Here is a 16873-nt window from a genome sequence, read left to right on the forward strand (position 1 = left end):
GCATTTACAATTAAATATGTTAATGAATTACAAATTAACTATGTTGATAAATTATGAGTGGCACTAATGAGCACTTATGTTATCGGCAACAAAACAAAAGATAAAATTGTCCCTTGATGACCCTTCCAAAGTGGCCTCTACTATTTGAAAGAGGATAAATCACAGAGGACTTCGTCCTTAGCAACAGTAACATCTGTAGAGGGAGTTGAGACAACCAACGGGACATTTCCATCAGCATTGGGATTGACCTCAGATCTATTGCCAATAACATCCCTACGTTATTGGACTAAGACAACATCAAGAGAAATTTAAAGAGAAAAAAAACTCACCATGTTTGGTTGATTTTCTTGGAGAACAATGGAAAAACATCTCAAGAACTACACAAATTTTGTTTTCTTTGGTGGCATCGTTCGATACTCCTGCATTGCGGAGCGACATAACAGTCGCTAGTTAAATTGGAATCCAAACCTAAAGCAACTGATAAACGAGTCAGCCAAACACCAAAACAAAGATCAACTTTACTCAGGTTCATGTGGCTGTGAAAAGTGTGACATAAATAGGTAGGCTAAAATGTCGAGTAGATCATTTGGATGCGAGAAACTCTTATAGCAAGTTTTGAATCCAACCGAGTACTTGTGGCAGCTATAGCTCAGTATTCAACTTCTGTGGAGTGAATCACAGTGCTGTTACTTGGAGAACCAACTGATGGGGTTGGCACCAAGAAAGACAACATATGCTGTAATAAAATCATTCAAAATGTTATTGACATGAGTAAAGCTAAAACCATGAGGTAACTATATAATTTTCCAAGACGAAAGTGCACACAGCCTATTTGAAACAAAATTAAATGGGAAGATAGTATCAATAAACGGAACCCATGGATATACTCTTTCATCCAATATGAGTGTTGCTTAACCTTTGGTTGGCTAGTTCAAAGAAAAACCAGCTAAAGGGAAAAATAAGCTTTTTTTCTCTAAAAGAAAAACCATGCTATTCTTGATAGGATCTGCCCAATGACTATCTCATGGAGCGTGAATCTTTCCAAAATCATTAGGAAAAAATTGCAAACATGAAACTTGCTAGCTTCGTAATGAGATTTTCACAATCTGTTGCAGTCATTCACTTCTTGCAAGCTGTGGTACCTTTACAGTTTAGAGGTCATGACTTATGAATGCATAAATGTATCACAACTTAAATTTTCCACCAATGGAAATGTTATAATTTGAATCAGCTCCTAAGTGGAAATTACGTAAGTATTATACCTTATTGCAGCATAAATACAGAATAAGCACATGTTAGTTGTAACTTCTAACTGGAAGCATTGCTATAGACAAAAAGTTTATATTTTAATGGTGATTTTGTTAAATAAATCTGTCTGAGCAGTTCCTAAAGCCTTTCTATCCTGGCGAAAGTCACCAACCCATACAAAACATGCCTCATCTTTCACATATATCCTATATCGTTGCTCCAGAGAAATTCCATGTAAACTGCATCATGAGGGCTGACTTGTGAAACACAGTTGTGATGGTTCAGCAACATATAAGATCACTAGACTCAACTGTTGCCTGACTGCTAAATAAGCCCCATTTTAGAATTTTGAATGATTTTTGATCTGATGTTCGGCTGTGAATTTTGTCACTGGTAGAGTGTTCTGAGCCTAATAGATGCCTTGGTGAGCAAGCAGAGGTTGTGAATGACCAAGAGACTTATATTCATTGTGGTGAGAAATTATAGTGTTGGAGGATCACAATAGGTGATTTTTTCCCCCATGTTAGTATTGAGACAGAAATCTACGAGACTTGAGAGGGATGTTGTACAAGTTTCTTTTTTGACCAAAGATGTTGTACAAGTTTTTGGACAATGAATTTATCTAGTTTCTTATTGAGCTTTCCTCTGATATATTATGCACTTAAATTCGAAACCATGTTAAATTAATTTGCCTTTTTGTGTGTGTGTGTGTTTGTGCTATGCTACCAAGTGAGATGAAGATCCCACCAAGGGCCTTGTGGTAGAGGTTATTTCATATTGTACATTATAAAAATGTGTGATTTGAGATGATGAGATCTACGATGGTGCTAAAGTGTTCTCCAATCTTATCAAGTGGTATCAAAGGCACATATAATCTCAATTTCCTTCTAAAAGAACAAGAAACTAGGACAAAGATCTCCAACTCTGTAGTTGACAAAATGGCATTGTATATTCTTTGCTTGATTATTAAATGGCATGATGTGCAAGAGATTGATTAAAAGGAATATAAAATTGAATGAAAATCTCAATATGAAACTTCATCTCACCTCCACAGCGAGAATAACAGCACCCTCCTAAAGGAAGAGAGTCACAAGATTGTCCAGATTGAAAGGAGCTGTGAGTCGTCTACCCCTTCCTGCACATCGTCCTCCCATTTCCAACCGCGCTGAAATTGCACAAATTAAACACCATCGGACGATACACAGGAGCAGACCTTACTTGCAGCCGCGGCGCGGCGCCGGTCCTTACTTATGGCAGTGCCGGAACGAAGAACTCGGACGAATTAGATAGCCCCGACTGAGGAACGGAGAGTCCGCCGTCAACCACGCACCTCGTCCACCACCGTAGCAGGCAGAAGAACACCAAGCTCCAAATGACCAAACATAGGGTTTGGTGTAACAGGAAGAACGCCACATTACAACCTAAAAAAATTAGGCGAAGCATCTCAAAAACCAACCAGTTTCCCACCAAAACAAACGAAACCATGATCGATCAGTAGGTCTTCTACAGGAGAACCACGCGCTGATTGAGGAAGATGATGAAATCGAAGACTTTGGACGATTTCCGCCATGGGAGATGGCTCCGGATCTAAAATGAGCCGTAGCCAGCGCAGTGAGTTGGGAATTCCATCGACCAGAAGAACTTTCATTACCAGCCTTAGAATCTTTATCAAACGGCTACAAGAAGCAACCAATGACAATAATTTAGAAAATAAATATATTCTTCAGAAACAATTTTTCGCCAGATTTATCAATATTTTTATTTAAATTTATATAATTTTTTTTTGTCGCATTCAACTCTAATCTGCTGCTTTTGTCTGACGGTACCATATTTCATCTATTAATTAAATTTAAAAAAGTATAATGACATCATAAGTAAAATTAAATCTTGATTATTTAAAAAAACATAAATCGGAAAGTGCACGCAGCGGCCAGCTCGGGACGCAGCATCCTTTGATTGCGCTCTCCATTTGGAAGAAAATTTTTACAAATACGTCATGGTTGGGGATCGAATCGCAGGTACTTAGGTAACAACTTGAATGTCCTACCACGACACCATTATCCCGGGGACAAATCTTGATTATTTAAAAATGATAAATCCCAGTCAGTCTCATGGACTCAATCCCTGAGGGTGCTGCAAATACGGTCTAACGGAAGTTTCCCACCGACCACCAGAGTAAATCGAGAAGTACATACGACGGCCAATCCCTACCTCTCATCAAAGTCGAATTAAAAGCAATATAAAATTTGTGAAATTTCTTAAAGGAAGAGTTATTGAAGTTTGATGGCGCTTCAGTTATTTTTTGACAGAAATTCTTATATAAATATACACAAAATAAGGCATAAAGCCATTAAATAGGGTGGTCCCCAAGATCTAGTAGCCAACTTGCACGTACATGGCCCAACTATCCTGTCTGGTGTGCGCTGGACGGTGAGTCATTTGAAATTTTATTTAGTTTAAATTAATTTTAATAGATATATTTCATTTCATCAACTGCATTAATTGCGAATTTACAAACTAACAACAACTCGTTAAGTGGTGTCAAATAATAATTGTCGATATCAAACATGATTAAGGGATTATTAAGATAAAACATGGCATGCTTGATTAGCATTATTATGATCCAAATTAATTGTTTTGTTGGGTCTTGCTAATCTATTTTCTAAAAAAGGCAAAAATATCAAATTGGAAATATAAAACCTTTGGTGTAATGAACGTATTTAGTATTTATTAAGTATTAAATTACTAAACAATTCTTGTTTGGGGATTGGGGTGGGAGCCGTGCGGTGCATGCTAGCAACGACAAGGCTGTGCCAGTAAATCTACGCCAGAGCAGAACCGCTTAATATTTCCTCCCTCTTAGGCAGACTTGTCGAGTGGGGACCACTGGTTACAGCCAATCAAGAGGCGTGGGAAGCCGGGGCTGCCTTCTGAGGTGCGATTCTCGGGTCCATTTACGTCGGTGGAAGATAACGTGCATCGTGCCCAATGGTCAGTGCGCCGTAAGTTCATGATCTCGATCCGACGGACAGAATTAGACCGTCTTCTGATAGGAAGCTGCTGGAGCCGTTGATTTCTTCTACTGATCCCCCTGGCACACAAGACCATCTTCGTTTGGACACGTGGCATGATAATGACGGTTTGATGATTGATGGAAAGTTGTGGTCCGTTAGATTTGGCGACGATTTCGGCCTCTCGGTATGGTGTGACGCCGGACCTCTGGGATATTCTGTACCGTCACGGGAGGTCAAAGTCATGGCGCTGTCTTCTCTCTCTCTGCATCGCGATTAAAGACGGGATTCGAGTCTTGAGGGGAGAAGGAAGAAGGCAGCAGCTTGAGGCGCCGTACACGAGCGACGATTGCTTCAGGGAAATTGCCCTAGCGATTTGATGGAGGGGTCAGTAGGATCGGCGTCGTCGGCGGATCTGGCCGAGGCCGACCTGGAGGCGGCGGAAAAGCTGATCTTGCGGTGGGACTCCACGGCATCTTCGGGCGGGGAGGAGCGGATGCTGTTCGACACCGGGGAACGCTCTGAAGCGGAGAGGTACCTGCGCGCCGTCGACGAGATCCGACGTTCCATAAAGGAACCGGTCGCGGCGGGCAGCCCGCGGCGGTCGTCCTCTTCATCTTCGGAGAACGCGATCCAGATCGCGATGGCGCGGCTCGAGGACGAGTTCCGGAACTTGTTGCTCTCGCGGGCGACCGAGATTGAGGTCGAAGCGCTCGTCGATTTGAGCTCGCTCTCGATGAGCTCCGCTTCAGCGGAGGAGATGGGCGATCTTTCTGATGTTGAGGGCAGCGTGAATGCAAGTCGGGAAGGAGAATCATTTTCTTCTGATTCGGTGGGTGGGAGCAGCAGCATCCGCCGGAGTAGCATCCGGTCAACGAAAAGCATCCGGGAGATGGATCTGCTTCCGGCGGACGCGGTAGAGGACCTTCGGAGCATCGCGGAGCGGATGATTGACGCCGGGTACGGCCGGGAGTGCGTGCAGGTCTACGCCGGGTCCCGGAAGGCGGCGATAGACGTCTGCTTCCGGCATCTAGGGGTGGAGAAGCTTAGCATCGGGGAAGTCCAGCGTCTCGAGTGGGACGCTCTTGAGGCAAAGATACGGCGCTGGATCCGTGCCGCCCGGATCTGCGTTCGGATCGTCTTTGCCAGCGAGCGTCGTCTTTGTGAACGCATCTTTGATGGCCTTGGGATCGCTGATGATGCCCCTTTCACCGAAACAGTCAAAGGCGCTGCTATCCAACTATTTGGATTCGCCGAAGCCATCAGCATCGGTCGTAGGTCGCCGGAAAAGCTCTTCAAGATTATCGACCTCCATGACACAATATCTGATCTCCTCCCGGATGTCGGGGTTGTGTTCCAATCCAAGTCCGCCGAATCCATCTACACCCAAGCCGCCGAAATCCTCTCCCGGCTCGCCGAGGCTATTAGGGGAATCCTTTCTGAGTTTGAGAATGCAGTGCTTCGGGATCCACCCAAGACTCCGGTCCCTGGCGGCACCATCCACCCACTAACTCGGTACGTCATGAACTACATCAATCTCATCTCTGACTACAAGCCCACTCTCATGGAGCTCATAGTAACAAAGCCATCAGCTAGCACCAGATTATCTGGTGATGACTTTGCTGCAGCTGGAGCTGCACCATTGGAGCTTGATTTCCCGGAGTCTGAGAACCAAACTCCACTCGCTGCCCACTTGAGTTGGATCATAGTTGTTCTGCAGCACAATCTTGAAAACAAGGCCGCTCTATACAGGGATAATGCTCTCTTGCACCTCTTCCTGATGAACAATATCCACTATATAGTACACAAGGTGAAGGGCTCATCAGAACTCCGCGAGATGATTGGTGATGACTACTTGAGAAAGCTCACGGGGATGTTCCGGCTGTCTGCAACTAACTATCAGAGAGCTACATGGGTCAAAATTCTCCACTGTTTGAGAGATGAGGGTATTCATGTCAGCGGTAGCTTCTCATCGGGAGTCTCCAAGTCCACTTTGAGGGATAGGTTCAAAGCTTTCAATGCTTCTTTTGACGAAGCTCACAAAACTCAAGCCAATTGGTTTGTGCCAGACACCCAGCTGAGGGAGGAGCTCAGGATTTCAATCTCAGAGAAGTTGCTGCCAGCATACCGGGCCTTTCTTGGGCGTTTCCGGCAACATATAGAGAGTGGTAGACACCCGGAGTTGTACATCAAGTACTCAGTCGAGGATCTCGAAATGGCTTTGTCTGATTTTTTTGAGGGGACTAATCCTTTTCTACACAACAGAAGAAGATCTCACTAATGATGTTATGCTAAGAGACTGGTGATTGTGGAAGCTGAAATTCTTTAGATTCTTAAGAGGGAGACACATCATGTTAAGTCTTAGCAGCCCTGCTCATTGGAAGTATTCAAGAACGCTGTGTAATTGGGGAGTCAGAGCTGCAACGCATCTGATATGAAGAAGACCTTGCTAATTGATTTCCCTTAGAGATATGCCAGTTAAAGTTTCCCTCTGTAAGGAAATTTGTTTCTTTTTTCCCATTTCAGTATTTGTTTAGCATGTTCATACAGCGTCTACTACTAGTGTCCTTTTGAGAATCATCAAATTTAACATACGTTATTGTACACTTTTTTCTTTCAAGTTTTGCATGCTATGAAGCTTATTGAACTCTAGATGGTTTTACAATTTTGGTTCACAGATTTTATCAGTTATCTTTTACTTTTTTTTTCTTTAACATATCTGATTCCTCTCAAGATGTTTGCAGATCAAAGAAAACACATCACAAAATCCAAGTAGGTATGCTTGCTATCTCTCTTTCTCTCTTTTGTGTCTCAAATAACTATGATAACATGGAAATGTGTTGTATTGCCACTTGAGGATTTTAGAATGATACATGTGATAGCTAAGGATTTCAATTTTTGTGTGACCTTACACTTTTATTCCAAATTTACTGCAATCAGATATCGATTCCATGACTGTCATAAACTTCAGACCATCTCACCTTTTTAGACTCTCTTTCCCACATTCATAATTCATACTTCATGTGCAATTGTTTCAAACATAAATCGACAAATGTTAGCATATTACATAAGTTCATACACTTATGAAAGAAATTTCTAGTATTCTAAGACTTGAATGATGGAGACTGTCTTAGGAAACCAGGGGATCATGAAATCTAATTTCCTTTTAGAAAATTGATTTCTGATTGGTGCACTTTGGAACCTAGAGATACGAAAGGGTCTTAACAATTCCTGTGAAAGATGTAGTGGCCCATTTTTCTGATTGATAATTCACTATCTATGTATAATCTACATGATTAATACACAAAAGTATACCATGTTACATATACAGCATCATAATAATATGAAAAATCTTAACTTCATACAAAAGTTCACATGAGCATGCTTTCAATTTACATCAACTTTAATGCATTTTTTTTACAATTTTTTTTTAACCAAAGAACGGGGGTTACATATCTTCCAAACATAGAGCCCATCATATATTTGGAAGCTTCATTTATTTATTTCTTCTTCATCTCTATTAATTTTGATCATCTTGTTTGCTAGATTTTTTTCCAACTGGTGTCAGTTTCTATAATTAATTTGTGGTAATTTGGCATATAAATTAAAATTTTAAGTTATAGTCACAATTTTAAATATGCACAAGGTATTAAAGAAGTTCCAAGGTTAAAGGAAATAATTTCTTATTCAACTATAACACAAAGTATTGAAGAATTTATAGATCATCTCAAAATACACAAAATAATAACTATACAATTGGAAGATATAGATATAGCAACCAAAACGAAATGATTCAGGAATCAATATCACATTGGAAGAACATGCATGCTCTCATCTCACTAGAAGATAAATATTATTTGAAGACAAATCGTTACCCCAAATAACTGGATTCATCAATTCAAGCAAGCGACAACGCAACAACAATAACGCAATCAAATTAAAGATTTCAATCTTGTTTCAGGTGGCCAGGTTGTTGAACTGGTCGCACCGCCGCCGGACCTCCCCGTTGCTCTCTGTTTTCACTCCGACGAGGCTGAGCTTCACCATGGCGCGGCTGAAGTCGTCGAAGAAGGCCGATTGGTTGGAGGCGTAGAGGTCCACGAACGGCCGCGTCCTGGCATCGGCCGCCAGCGTTTGGTCCGACGCCAGCAGCCCCAGCCCCCTCTTCAGGTTGAGGTAGTACATGTTGTCGAACTTCCCCGGCGTCATCACGTCGTTGAAGGTGGAGATGGTGCCGTCGTTGAGGTAGTTGGCGCAGGCCCTCTGCAGCGCCCGCGCGAATCTCGGTTCCATGGCCGGGTCGAACGCTCCTCCTCCTCCCTGGAAGATGCGCGCCGCGAACTCCTTGCAGTGGGAGAACCCCACCGTGTGCGCGCCGGCGAGCGCCACCATCTCCCGCACCGAGAATCCCTTGGCGGCGAAGAGCGCGACCATGGCGCCCGCCGTCATGTTGGGCCGCGGGAGGTTGCCCTCCACGGCGGCGGCGCGGGACGCCAGCGCGTCCTTGCGGCCGAGCGGCACGGCGAAGAACGGCCCGCCGAGCATGGTCACCAGGTCGCGGGCGGCGAGCGCGAGAATGTCGGCGCAGGACACCGCCCCGGGGCAGGCCAGCTCCAGCGCCGTCTTGGCGCGCACCACCGCGTCGAAGGCGTCGCCGGGGAGGGAGAGGTTGATGTCCGCCTGGCGCTCCGCGCGGTTGAACGCGTTGGTGGAGACCAGGACGGAGGCGTCGCAGCCGCCGACGAAGCAGTCGTGGAAGAAGAGGCGGAGCGCGCCGGCGGCCGTGGTCGGGCTGGTGATCTGCTTGTTCATCACCACCTCCGCCACGATCTGCTCCGCCCTGGGGCAGGACTTGCGGTAGTAACGGGTGGTCAGCCCGGCGCCGGCAGAGGAAGCCAGCAAGAACACCGCGGCGGCGGCGAGCAGCATCCATGGAGGGCGGCGGCGGAGCTGATTCGCCATCGGAGAGCAAAGGCAGCGGACTCGACTGAGCTGGCCTTATAAGTGGATTAAGCAGCGTAGATTGCGGTGACGGATTAGAAGACCGTTCGGTGCCTGCCAAATCTAGCGAAACAGAGCCCAGGAGACGACAAGATACGCACAGTGAATCGACCGTTTGGCGGGCGATTAATCTAATTGCGGTCTCCTCTAACAAACAAATCTTCTTAGATTCGTACCGTTTTAATATGATGAGGTGCAGTCGGTGCACCGCGTTGGAGATGAGGCAGCGTTCGCGCCGCAGATGGAGCTGCCAAGCTAAACTAATCATGTGCATGCATTTGGTGGGGACCATAACCCACTCGGCCACGTGGGTCCCGATCCCCCATCAACATTTTACCTGAGTCTCCATCTGAAGATATAATTCATAGATTTATCATCATACTGTCTGAAAATTTGGAGACGAGAAACGAAAACGTGAAAATAAAAATAGGAAACGATAATAGTTGAAGTTTTCAGATTTTGAAAACGTCGAAGATCTTATCAAATCGTCACGAAGGAGTGTCACATGAAGGGGCAGCGGCGCTGATGGACGCCGACGGGGTGTCTGCGCTGCGGATTTGTTGAGGAGGGAGCCACTGGAAGGGACGGACAAGGAGCACTGTATAGCAGCGTTATAATTTATAAGCCAGAAGGCCTGACGAAGGCAGCAGGGCGAAGGGGTGCCACGAAGGGGCAGCGGCGCTGATGGCCACCGGCGGGGTGTTCGCGCTGGCGGATTTGCTGAGGAGGGAGCCACTGGAAGGGGCGGACAAAGAGCCTGACGAACAAGGAACAAAGGGGCTTGCGTTTTCGGGGCCTGGCGAAGGTGGTAGGGGCAGAATTCAACGTTTCTACGGATGGAAACGTTTCCCAGCGTTTCAGAAACGGGGACGTCAGCGTTGTCGCCGTTTCCCGACAGCGGAGTTTATCATCATTTAAGTTTCGCAATAATAAAATATCCTTGCAGATTTATAGATTTACAAAATTTGTAACAAAAAATTAATTGCAGAACACAACACAACATCATGATTAAGCATGTAGCATGCTCATTACAAACGAAATGATGTCTCTGTCGTTGGAAGAATTTCCATGACTCGTTCATGTTAAGCTGAAAGTAAAGAGGCATCTTGGAACTTACTCCGACCTGCAAAAATCCAAGGATGGAAGTGATCCAAAGTGGTGCAAAGGCCGTGGAGGAAAATGATCAAAAGGAAGATTGATGTGTTTACCTTTTTTAAGTTTGTTTCTGAAGCTTCTTTTCCTGCTAAATGCTTTCTCCTGAACGCAAACAAAAGCCATCAGTCAGTATATAGCGAGCTTGTTAGCAATCTCATGTCTCTTCCTCGATGAGACAAAATTTGAGTTTGAACTTACCACAGGCTCGCCGATCTTCTCGGCATGGCGGACAGCAGATACAAGATCTCGGTTGGATTTGGTATACAAACTAGTGACAGCTCCAGACTGACCGGCTCTGGCTGTGCGCCCAACCCTATGGAGAAAATCTACAGCTGATGTAGCAAACTCGGCCTTTTCTTGAACCAAAAGATGAAATTAGTCCTTAGAACGATGATGCAGATAACAAACCAGTAACATCTCTATGAATCATATGATAACTTGTTTGAGCATTCCATCATTTGGTATGTAGATCAAAGAAACTCAGCAATTAAAGATGCTAGAGAAAACATCAAGTTAGAGGTTGTTGTATCATTGTCAGTGCACATAATTGATTGAAGCTAAAGCTCCAACACAAAGAATCAAACAAGGAAATTATAGATGCACACGTCTATTATTTCAAACTACATGACCAGAATGTATACCTGAATGACATGTGAAATATTTGGTATGTCAAGACCACGAGCAGCAGCATCTGTGCAGACAAGAATCCCACCTTTTTCACGAAAATGGTTTAAGTTGTTTGTACGTTCCTCTAGAGATCCTTCTCTATGGTACAAAGTACATTCAAACCCAGCACTTTCCAATATCTTTGCCACTGATCGAACAGCATCAACTGTATTAGCGAAAACCATGGTTCTGCATGCATTGACGTGAGAGTCTTGGGGTCGACATATCTGACTATAGTTTACTGCATCAAGAAGGGCATCAACTTGTGTATCAGCTGTTACTTCAATCCATCTCTGCTCTAACCTGTGGGCCAGTAGAAAACATAGCAACCTTGTCATTGAAATGGAGTATAAACGCAAAAATGACCTATAATAAATTAATTGTTCGACTGTCTGTGGATTGAGAAAGGAGGAGTTGTTTGCCATTTCACTATGGTGTTTGATTAGTAAGCATTTCATATAAGATGACAAGACGTGCAGCCGTACCATACTATGCATCACATGAACCGGCATGAAAAAAATTTCTATATTCACAAACCACACGGTTAAATCTCATCAAACATTCTTCATAAAATCGACATTAAGCATTGGTATGAGTTGCAAAAATTTTGTAAAGCAACAAACTGCTTGATACTTATCCATGCAGAATTTCACCCACTTCAATTAAAAATATTATGGTTGAACTTCTGAAAGAAAATAGCATACCGACCTAGGGCTGTGTCGATGGAGGAAACTTCCACTGACCCATGTGGCATCAGGAAACATATGCTTCAATACTCCACCAGCAGTTTTCTTCCCGCTACCAGGAAGTGTGGCAGCAACAAAAATATATTGTTTACTGCGTGTATAATGTTTCCTAACTCTCCTCCAGTCCTTCATCCTGCTACTCAATGGTTCTCTGCCATCAGTTTCAGGGACATCATTGCCAATGGGATTATCAGATTCTTCCTCATCATTATCAAGAAGCAGCTCATAACTTGTATCTTCAACTTTAAGCTCTACATTGCGTTCGCTGCTTGTGTCGATAACAATCTCTTTTTCAGAAGCTTCCGCCCTAGACAATAATTTTTCTTCAAAACGCAACATGTGTATTAAACGGATAACTTGGTTTTGAAAACTCCCACAGAGAAGCATATCTGCTTCATCAAACACCTGTATTGTAAAAGATAATCAGATTGAAGGCCTTTCAGCTTAACAACAAAATCTATTTATTTCAAAATAAGTTCATAAACGTAACAAATTGTGTTTATTTATAACACCATCACTGACAGTCATATATCTATATGAACATTTAGTGTAAAACAAAAATAGATTGACACTCAGTTACTCATGATTATCAGTCAGTTTCATATATAATTTTTTCTAATTGAAAATAACATTAGTTACTAGCTATTCCTAACTTGAGAACAGAAAACAAAACCCATTTCTGGTCCATCTAAATAAGTTCAAGGAGCTAACTTACCACAGATCTGATATCTCTAAAAAAAGTAGCACGCCGCTTTTTCTCTGGGTCAAAGTCAAACAGGTAATTCAAAAGAGCAGCTGGAGTAGAGACAAGAATATCAGGCTGAAACCTTGGCCATCCCTGCAGTAACCATTTTAGAACTGTGAGGTGTGAATATTAAAGCATTAACACAATATCATCATCCTTCAGAGGCTGCTTCATCTAAAGAACCTCGCATGTGCTCATGTATAACTGGGTTAAGCAGGCTTTGCAGGATAGTTGTATTTTTGCAACTTGTTAACCCCTTTGACATTTAAATGAAGACAAAGTAACTTTGAGCCAAAATGAAAAGGCTCTAATTTACGGATCACAAAGCAACCTATGGTTATAAAAATCTGATCCCGTTAAATAAAAAAATCTGATAGCCATAAGAACAAACTTGTAGATGAAGCATCATAAATCAATTGACAACTGTACAGATTGTAAACAACTGACAAATGGTACATAACCAATTGATAATCCAACATCAACCACATAATTTGGACCAAATGTAGAGCATGGTTCTTACCTTCTGTCCACAAACTGCTGCGACTTTGACAATTGGCTCACCAGAATCGTCGATCAAACCATTGGCCATGTTAGCTACTTGCTCACAAAGCATCACATTAGGGCAAAGGACAAGATATGTCTTGTGCTTCCTGTGACTTCCCTCGGATAAATCTTCATGAGGATCCAAATTACTAGATACTTTCTCAATTAGTGGAACCAAGTAGCCATGAGTTTTACCACTTCCTGTCTCTGCCGCAATTATCACATCTTCACCAGTAAGAATATGGGGAATAGAAGCTGCCTGAGAAAAATAATCATATATAGACCTCAATGTCTAAGTACTAAATACAACAATGTCTATACTGTAGCAACATAAACATAAAGATCTGACTTCAACATCAGAAGTTGTTGAAGTGCAAGGGGAACTTTAGATAAGAGGAAACAACAATGAACATATGAATCAAGATATGAGAGAATAGATGAGGAGGGGAAGAGGAGATTTTTTATGGATATCTTAGTAGAGGAACAAACCAATCCTTAAGCAAATCAGTAAGTTATTTCTCATCTAGAAATTCCTTTTGCATGCCAATATCCACTCAGTCATGAGAAATATTTACGCCAGGCTCCAAGCTAAAAGTCTCCCAACTTATTATTTTTCACCAATTTTCAGAAATACCAACTCCGTCAAAACTTTAGTCCTAGAATTCCAGATAAACCTACGGATAGAGAGGTCCACCGAGAATCAATCAAGGAAAATCTAATTAGTAAGTTGAAATTCCAAAACCAGATTTTCTAGGCTACGCGTTTATTCAACAATATAGAAGGCTATAACAGTGATAGATTAATCAACAAACTGGCAAACAGAACAGGACGCGGTACCAGAGAGACCTGGATACAAAAGGGCTTCTGCAAGGAAGCAATGGATAATTTAATGAAAAGAGTTGCTCAAGAATCAAGCAAATATAAGTTGGAGCCGTAGGAAGTCGAAGATTCAAAAATGTTCTCGGCTACGCATTTATTCAAACATACAGAAGGGTACACGACCGTAATAGCCCAACCATCACATATGAAGGCAAAACATGACACGGGACGGGAGATACCTGAATAAGTGAGGGCTTCTGCAAGGAGGCAGTGGAGAGAGCACGGCTGAGGCGGTCAGAGATCCCCAGCGAATTCCAAGAGACGCCATCTCCCGCGAAGAAATAGCTGCCGGACGCATCAACGCTCTCCGTGGACGATTCTTCTGCGCCGTCCGCCGCGGCGGAGGCAAAGGCTCTGGCAGTGGCGAGGGGCCTCACCCTGGGCCAGGGGAAGGACGAGGAGGTCCGACAGTTTGGAGGCCTCAAGGGCGGCCGTGGAGCAAAGAAGAGAATTCGTACTGAGTGGGACGCTCGCGGAGATAGCGCGGCGACGAAGCCATGGAACAGAGGAGTTCGGCGAAGAGTGTTCATCACTGCGTTCGCTTCGCCGCAGCGCGGCCGCCGCCTCCCCTTTTTACTCCAGAGCTGAGGGAAGGGTTATCGGGTTTCATGTTTCAGATCCGTTTATTCGGGTCCATTAATAAAGTCCTCAGGCAGGAGAGTTATCGGATCCAATTTATTATTCGGGCAGATTTAAGCGGGTCTATAGTATTCAAACGAAAGTGCTCATTTGATATAAGGATATAATCTAGAACTCCGTCATGCTCCTGTTCTATCGCATCCTCTCGCGGACGCCTTCCGAACGCTCGCAGGAGGAACGACGACGCTCGTCGCGAGCCTCCTCCGCTCAAGCTCTCAGGTTTTCTTTTGCAATCATCTCACTTTGTGACGATCTTTATTCTTGGTTCATTGTTCCATGATCCAGAGTAAAGCACCGGTTTCGTCGACACTTATGTCTCTTGGTATGGATCTCACATCGACCTCGGAGCTCGAGATAAGGTGGTAAGATGGCCATTCTGTTTAATTTTCATGATTTATGGATACATGAGAAGTTTATATTAGTTATTCTATTTTACTTTGTTAGATCGACCAAAAATATGAGGTATCTTTTATGAATGGTTTTGATGAAAGGGAACTTCTTTGCGATCGAATATAAGGTTTTCGATCCATGGCTAACCGGCGACTTCCGCCAGCTTCATTTCCATCCGATATTTTCCAACCTCAAGAAATAGAAAATGAGTTGCTTGGGAAATGAGTATGCTATCATATTTCTAGATTTTCTGCAGTTTTGGAATAGTCATCTGTCATTTAATAATATCACTCGTTCCTTAATGCGCATCATTTATGAAGTGTTATTGCTGTCAAACTCCAAGATTAGCTATTTAGACACGCTTTACTTAGTCTAATCCTTGTTCAAGGAATTCTGAGACCTTTTATGCAAGCAGATCCTCTCCAAGAACTCATTGGTCCGCAGGAATATGATATCAAATGGAAAAGAAAAAGGAAAAATATAGCATGAAATTCAACATGACACACTCAACTGCATGGATGTGGGTCAAATGTGGGATCCACTGCATGCAGTGTGTCAACCCATATATTTGTATCAGATGGAAAAACCATGATTTGACAGTGGAGTGATTATGTTACGTGCAACTTGTTAACCACTGTAGTTGTCGACTGCTTATTTCCTATCAAGAACATTTGGATGTTATCTTCAGTTGTAGTGACTATATTCTATGATAAGTCTCCAAAAGGTCATATGTCACACGATTTTATTGGATTCTTTCCTATAGCAACCAATGTGAAAATACTATATGAAAAAATAGTGAATCCGTTTGAAATTATTTGTAGCTTAAGATAGAGGATATATAAAAAGAGAGTGTATTAAAGAAATGGCACTCAATTTTAGTAGGAACTTAAATGCATTCCATGACTTCCACATTTCTAATGTTAGTGGATCTTCATAATTTGAGTCTTCATGTTTTCTTGTTCCTGGCTAAGTATTGAATAATTTGTACTCACCTGCTTTTGTTCTTCTTTCTGCATTCTTAATAGAGCACTAGTTTCAGTCTTGATAACTCTTAGAAGAAGATACTGCACTTAAGAGGTTCAGATCATACAAAAATAAGCTGAAAAAGGTGGATCAGGGATATCCTCACTATTCTTGTGGTTGCTGGTATGTTTATTGTTGAATATTTCTGTTTAGAACTTTCAGTTACATCTATGACACTCGTTTACTATCACTACTATTTGATAAATAGTTTTTTATTACTGATTCGGATTTGGTGCTGGTTGATATCTTTCATCAAACGATTGAACGCTTATTCAAGATGATCGCCTGCTTGAATCGCATAGTGATTAACAGAAATTATACTAGTCATAAAAATTAATGCTTAATATACAACTACAACTGCATAATTTGAATGTATCTTTTGACTAGGACTTCTGTTTCTACCTTCCATCCTAAAAACTTTCTCATTTTAGGTCCCCTTCAGAAATTTATGTGGGCTCGAGGGTCACATCTCTTAAGAACCTTACATTCATGGTCACTAGAGTTGTACAAGAAGAGACTTCCCCGAAAGAGCTTTAGTGCAGAGTTTTGATCTGCAAACAAAATCAAGTTAAAGAATATAATTGCTATTTGATGATAACTTACTGTATGCATATGATAATTACTGATTTTCATTGTAACTATGTCGGTCCTGAATCAGCAAAATTTTATTAATGTATATGTACTTAAATTCTTTGAATGTTATTTCAATGTTCTATTCGTCTATTATTTGCATTTTCATTTCTAATATAAATACAATTTGAGCGCAATCCATTTACATTCAATTCTCATCCATAATTCCTCGTTTTGATTTCCAAGTAGACACAAGG

At 42.5% G+C, this 16873-nt stretch overlaps 3 protein-coding genes across 4 annotated transcripts; 1 reads left to right on the top strand and 2 right to left on the bottom strand.

Annotated features, from left to right (window-relative positions):
* The first annotated feature begins 4551 nt into the window (after nucleotides 1-4551).
* LOC141842271 (exocyst complex component EXO70B1-like) lies at nucleotides 4552-6906 on the top strand. Of its 2 annotated transcripts, XM_074730485.1 has the most exons (2): nucleotides 4552-5774; nucleotides 6012-6906. In XM_074730485.1, exons 1-2 carry the CDS (start codon nucleotides 4639-4641, stop codon nucleotides 6538-6540), a joined length of 1665 nt encoding a protein of 554 aa, XP_074586586.1. In that variant the 5' UTR covers nucleotides 4552-4638; the 3' UTR covers nucleotides 6541-6906. The 2 variants fall into 2 exon arrangements, with proteins under 2 accessions (XP_074586586.1, XP_074586585.1); XM_074730484.1 differs by having other exon boundaries at nucleotides 4552-6906.
* Nucleotides 6907-7953: 1047 nt separating this feature from the next.
* Nucleotides 7954-9221, bottom strand: LOC141840649 (peroxidase 65-like). The gene has a single exon (XM_074728698.1). It carries the CDS (start codon nucleotides 9219-9221, stop codon nucleotides 8217-8219), a length of 1005 nt encoding a protein of 334 aa, XP_074584799.1. The 3' UTR covers nucleotides 7954-8216.
* A 942-nt stretch (nucleotides 9222-10163) lies between these two features.
* Nucleotides 10164-14524, bottom strand: LOC141840060 (DEAD-box ATP-dependent RNA helicase 22). Its single transcript, XM_074727951.1, has 8 exons — nucleotides 14174-14524; nucleotides 13093-13374; nucleotides 12543-12665; nucleotides 11790-12232; nucleotides 11057-11384; nucleotides 10614-10766; nucleotides 10469-10517; nucleotides 10164-10383 (listed from the first exon to the last, which is right to left on the bottom strand). The coding sequence occupies exons 1-8, from the start codon at nucleotides 14522-14524 to the stop codon at nucleotides 10343-10345; spliced, it is 1770 nt and encodes a 589-aa protein (XP_074584052.1). The 3' UTR covers nucleotides 10164-10342.
* Nucleotides 14525-16873: the final 2349 nt, after the last annotated feature.

Source organism: Curcuma longa, chromosome 11 (assembly GCF_044706935.1).
Source record: "Curcuma longa cultivar G26 ecotype Majalengka, Jawa Barat chromosome 11, ITB_CL_G26_1.1, whole genome shotgun sequence".
Taxonomy (NCBI): domain Eukaryota; kingdom Viridiplantae; phylum Streptophyta; class Magnoliopsida; order Zingiberales; family Zingiberaceae; genus Curcuma; species Curcuma longa.

What these genes read in the sequence shown, in the direction of transcription:
- LOC141840060 (XM_074727951.1), bottom strand. Translation starts at nt 14,524, where the DNA reads ATGAACACTCTTCGCCGAACTCCTCTGTTCCATGGCTTCGTCGCCGCG. An exon ending in AGAAGCCCTCACTTATTCAG is followed by an intron (nt 13,375 to 14,173) that starts GTATCTCCCGTC and finishes TATTTTTCTCAG; the next exon opens with GCAGCTTCTATTCCCCATAT. An exon ending in CAGCAGTTTGTGGACAGAAG is followed by an intron (nt 12,666 to 13,092) that starts GTAAGAACCATG and finishes TGGTTACTGCAG; the next exon opens with GGATGGCCAAGGTTTCAGCC.
- LOC141842271 (XM_074730484.1), top strand. Translation starts at nt 4,639, where the DNA reads ATGGAGGGGTCAGTAGGATCGGCGTCGTCGGCGGATCTGGCCGAGGCC.
- LOC141840649 (XM_074728698.1), bottom strand. Translation starts at nt 9,221, where the DNA reads ATGGCGAATCAGCTCCGCCGCCGCCCTCCATGGATGCTGCTCGCCGCC.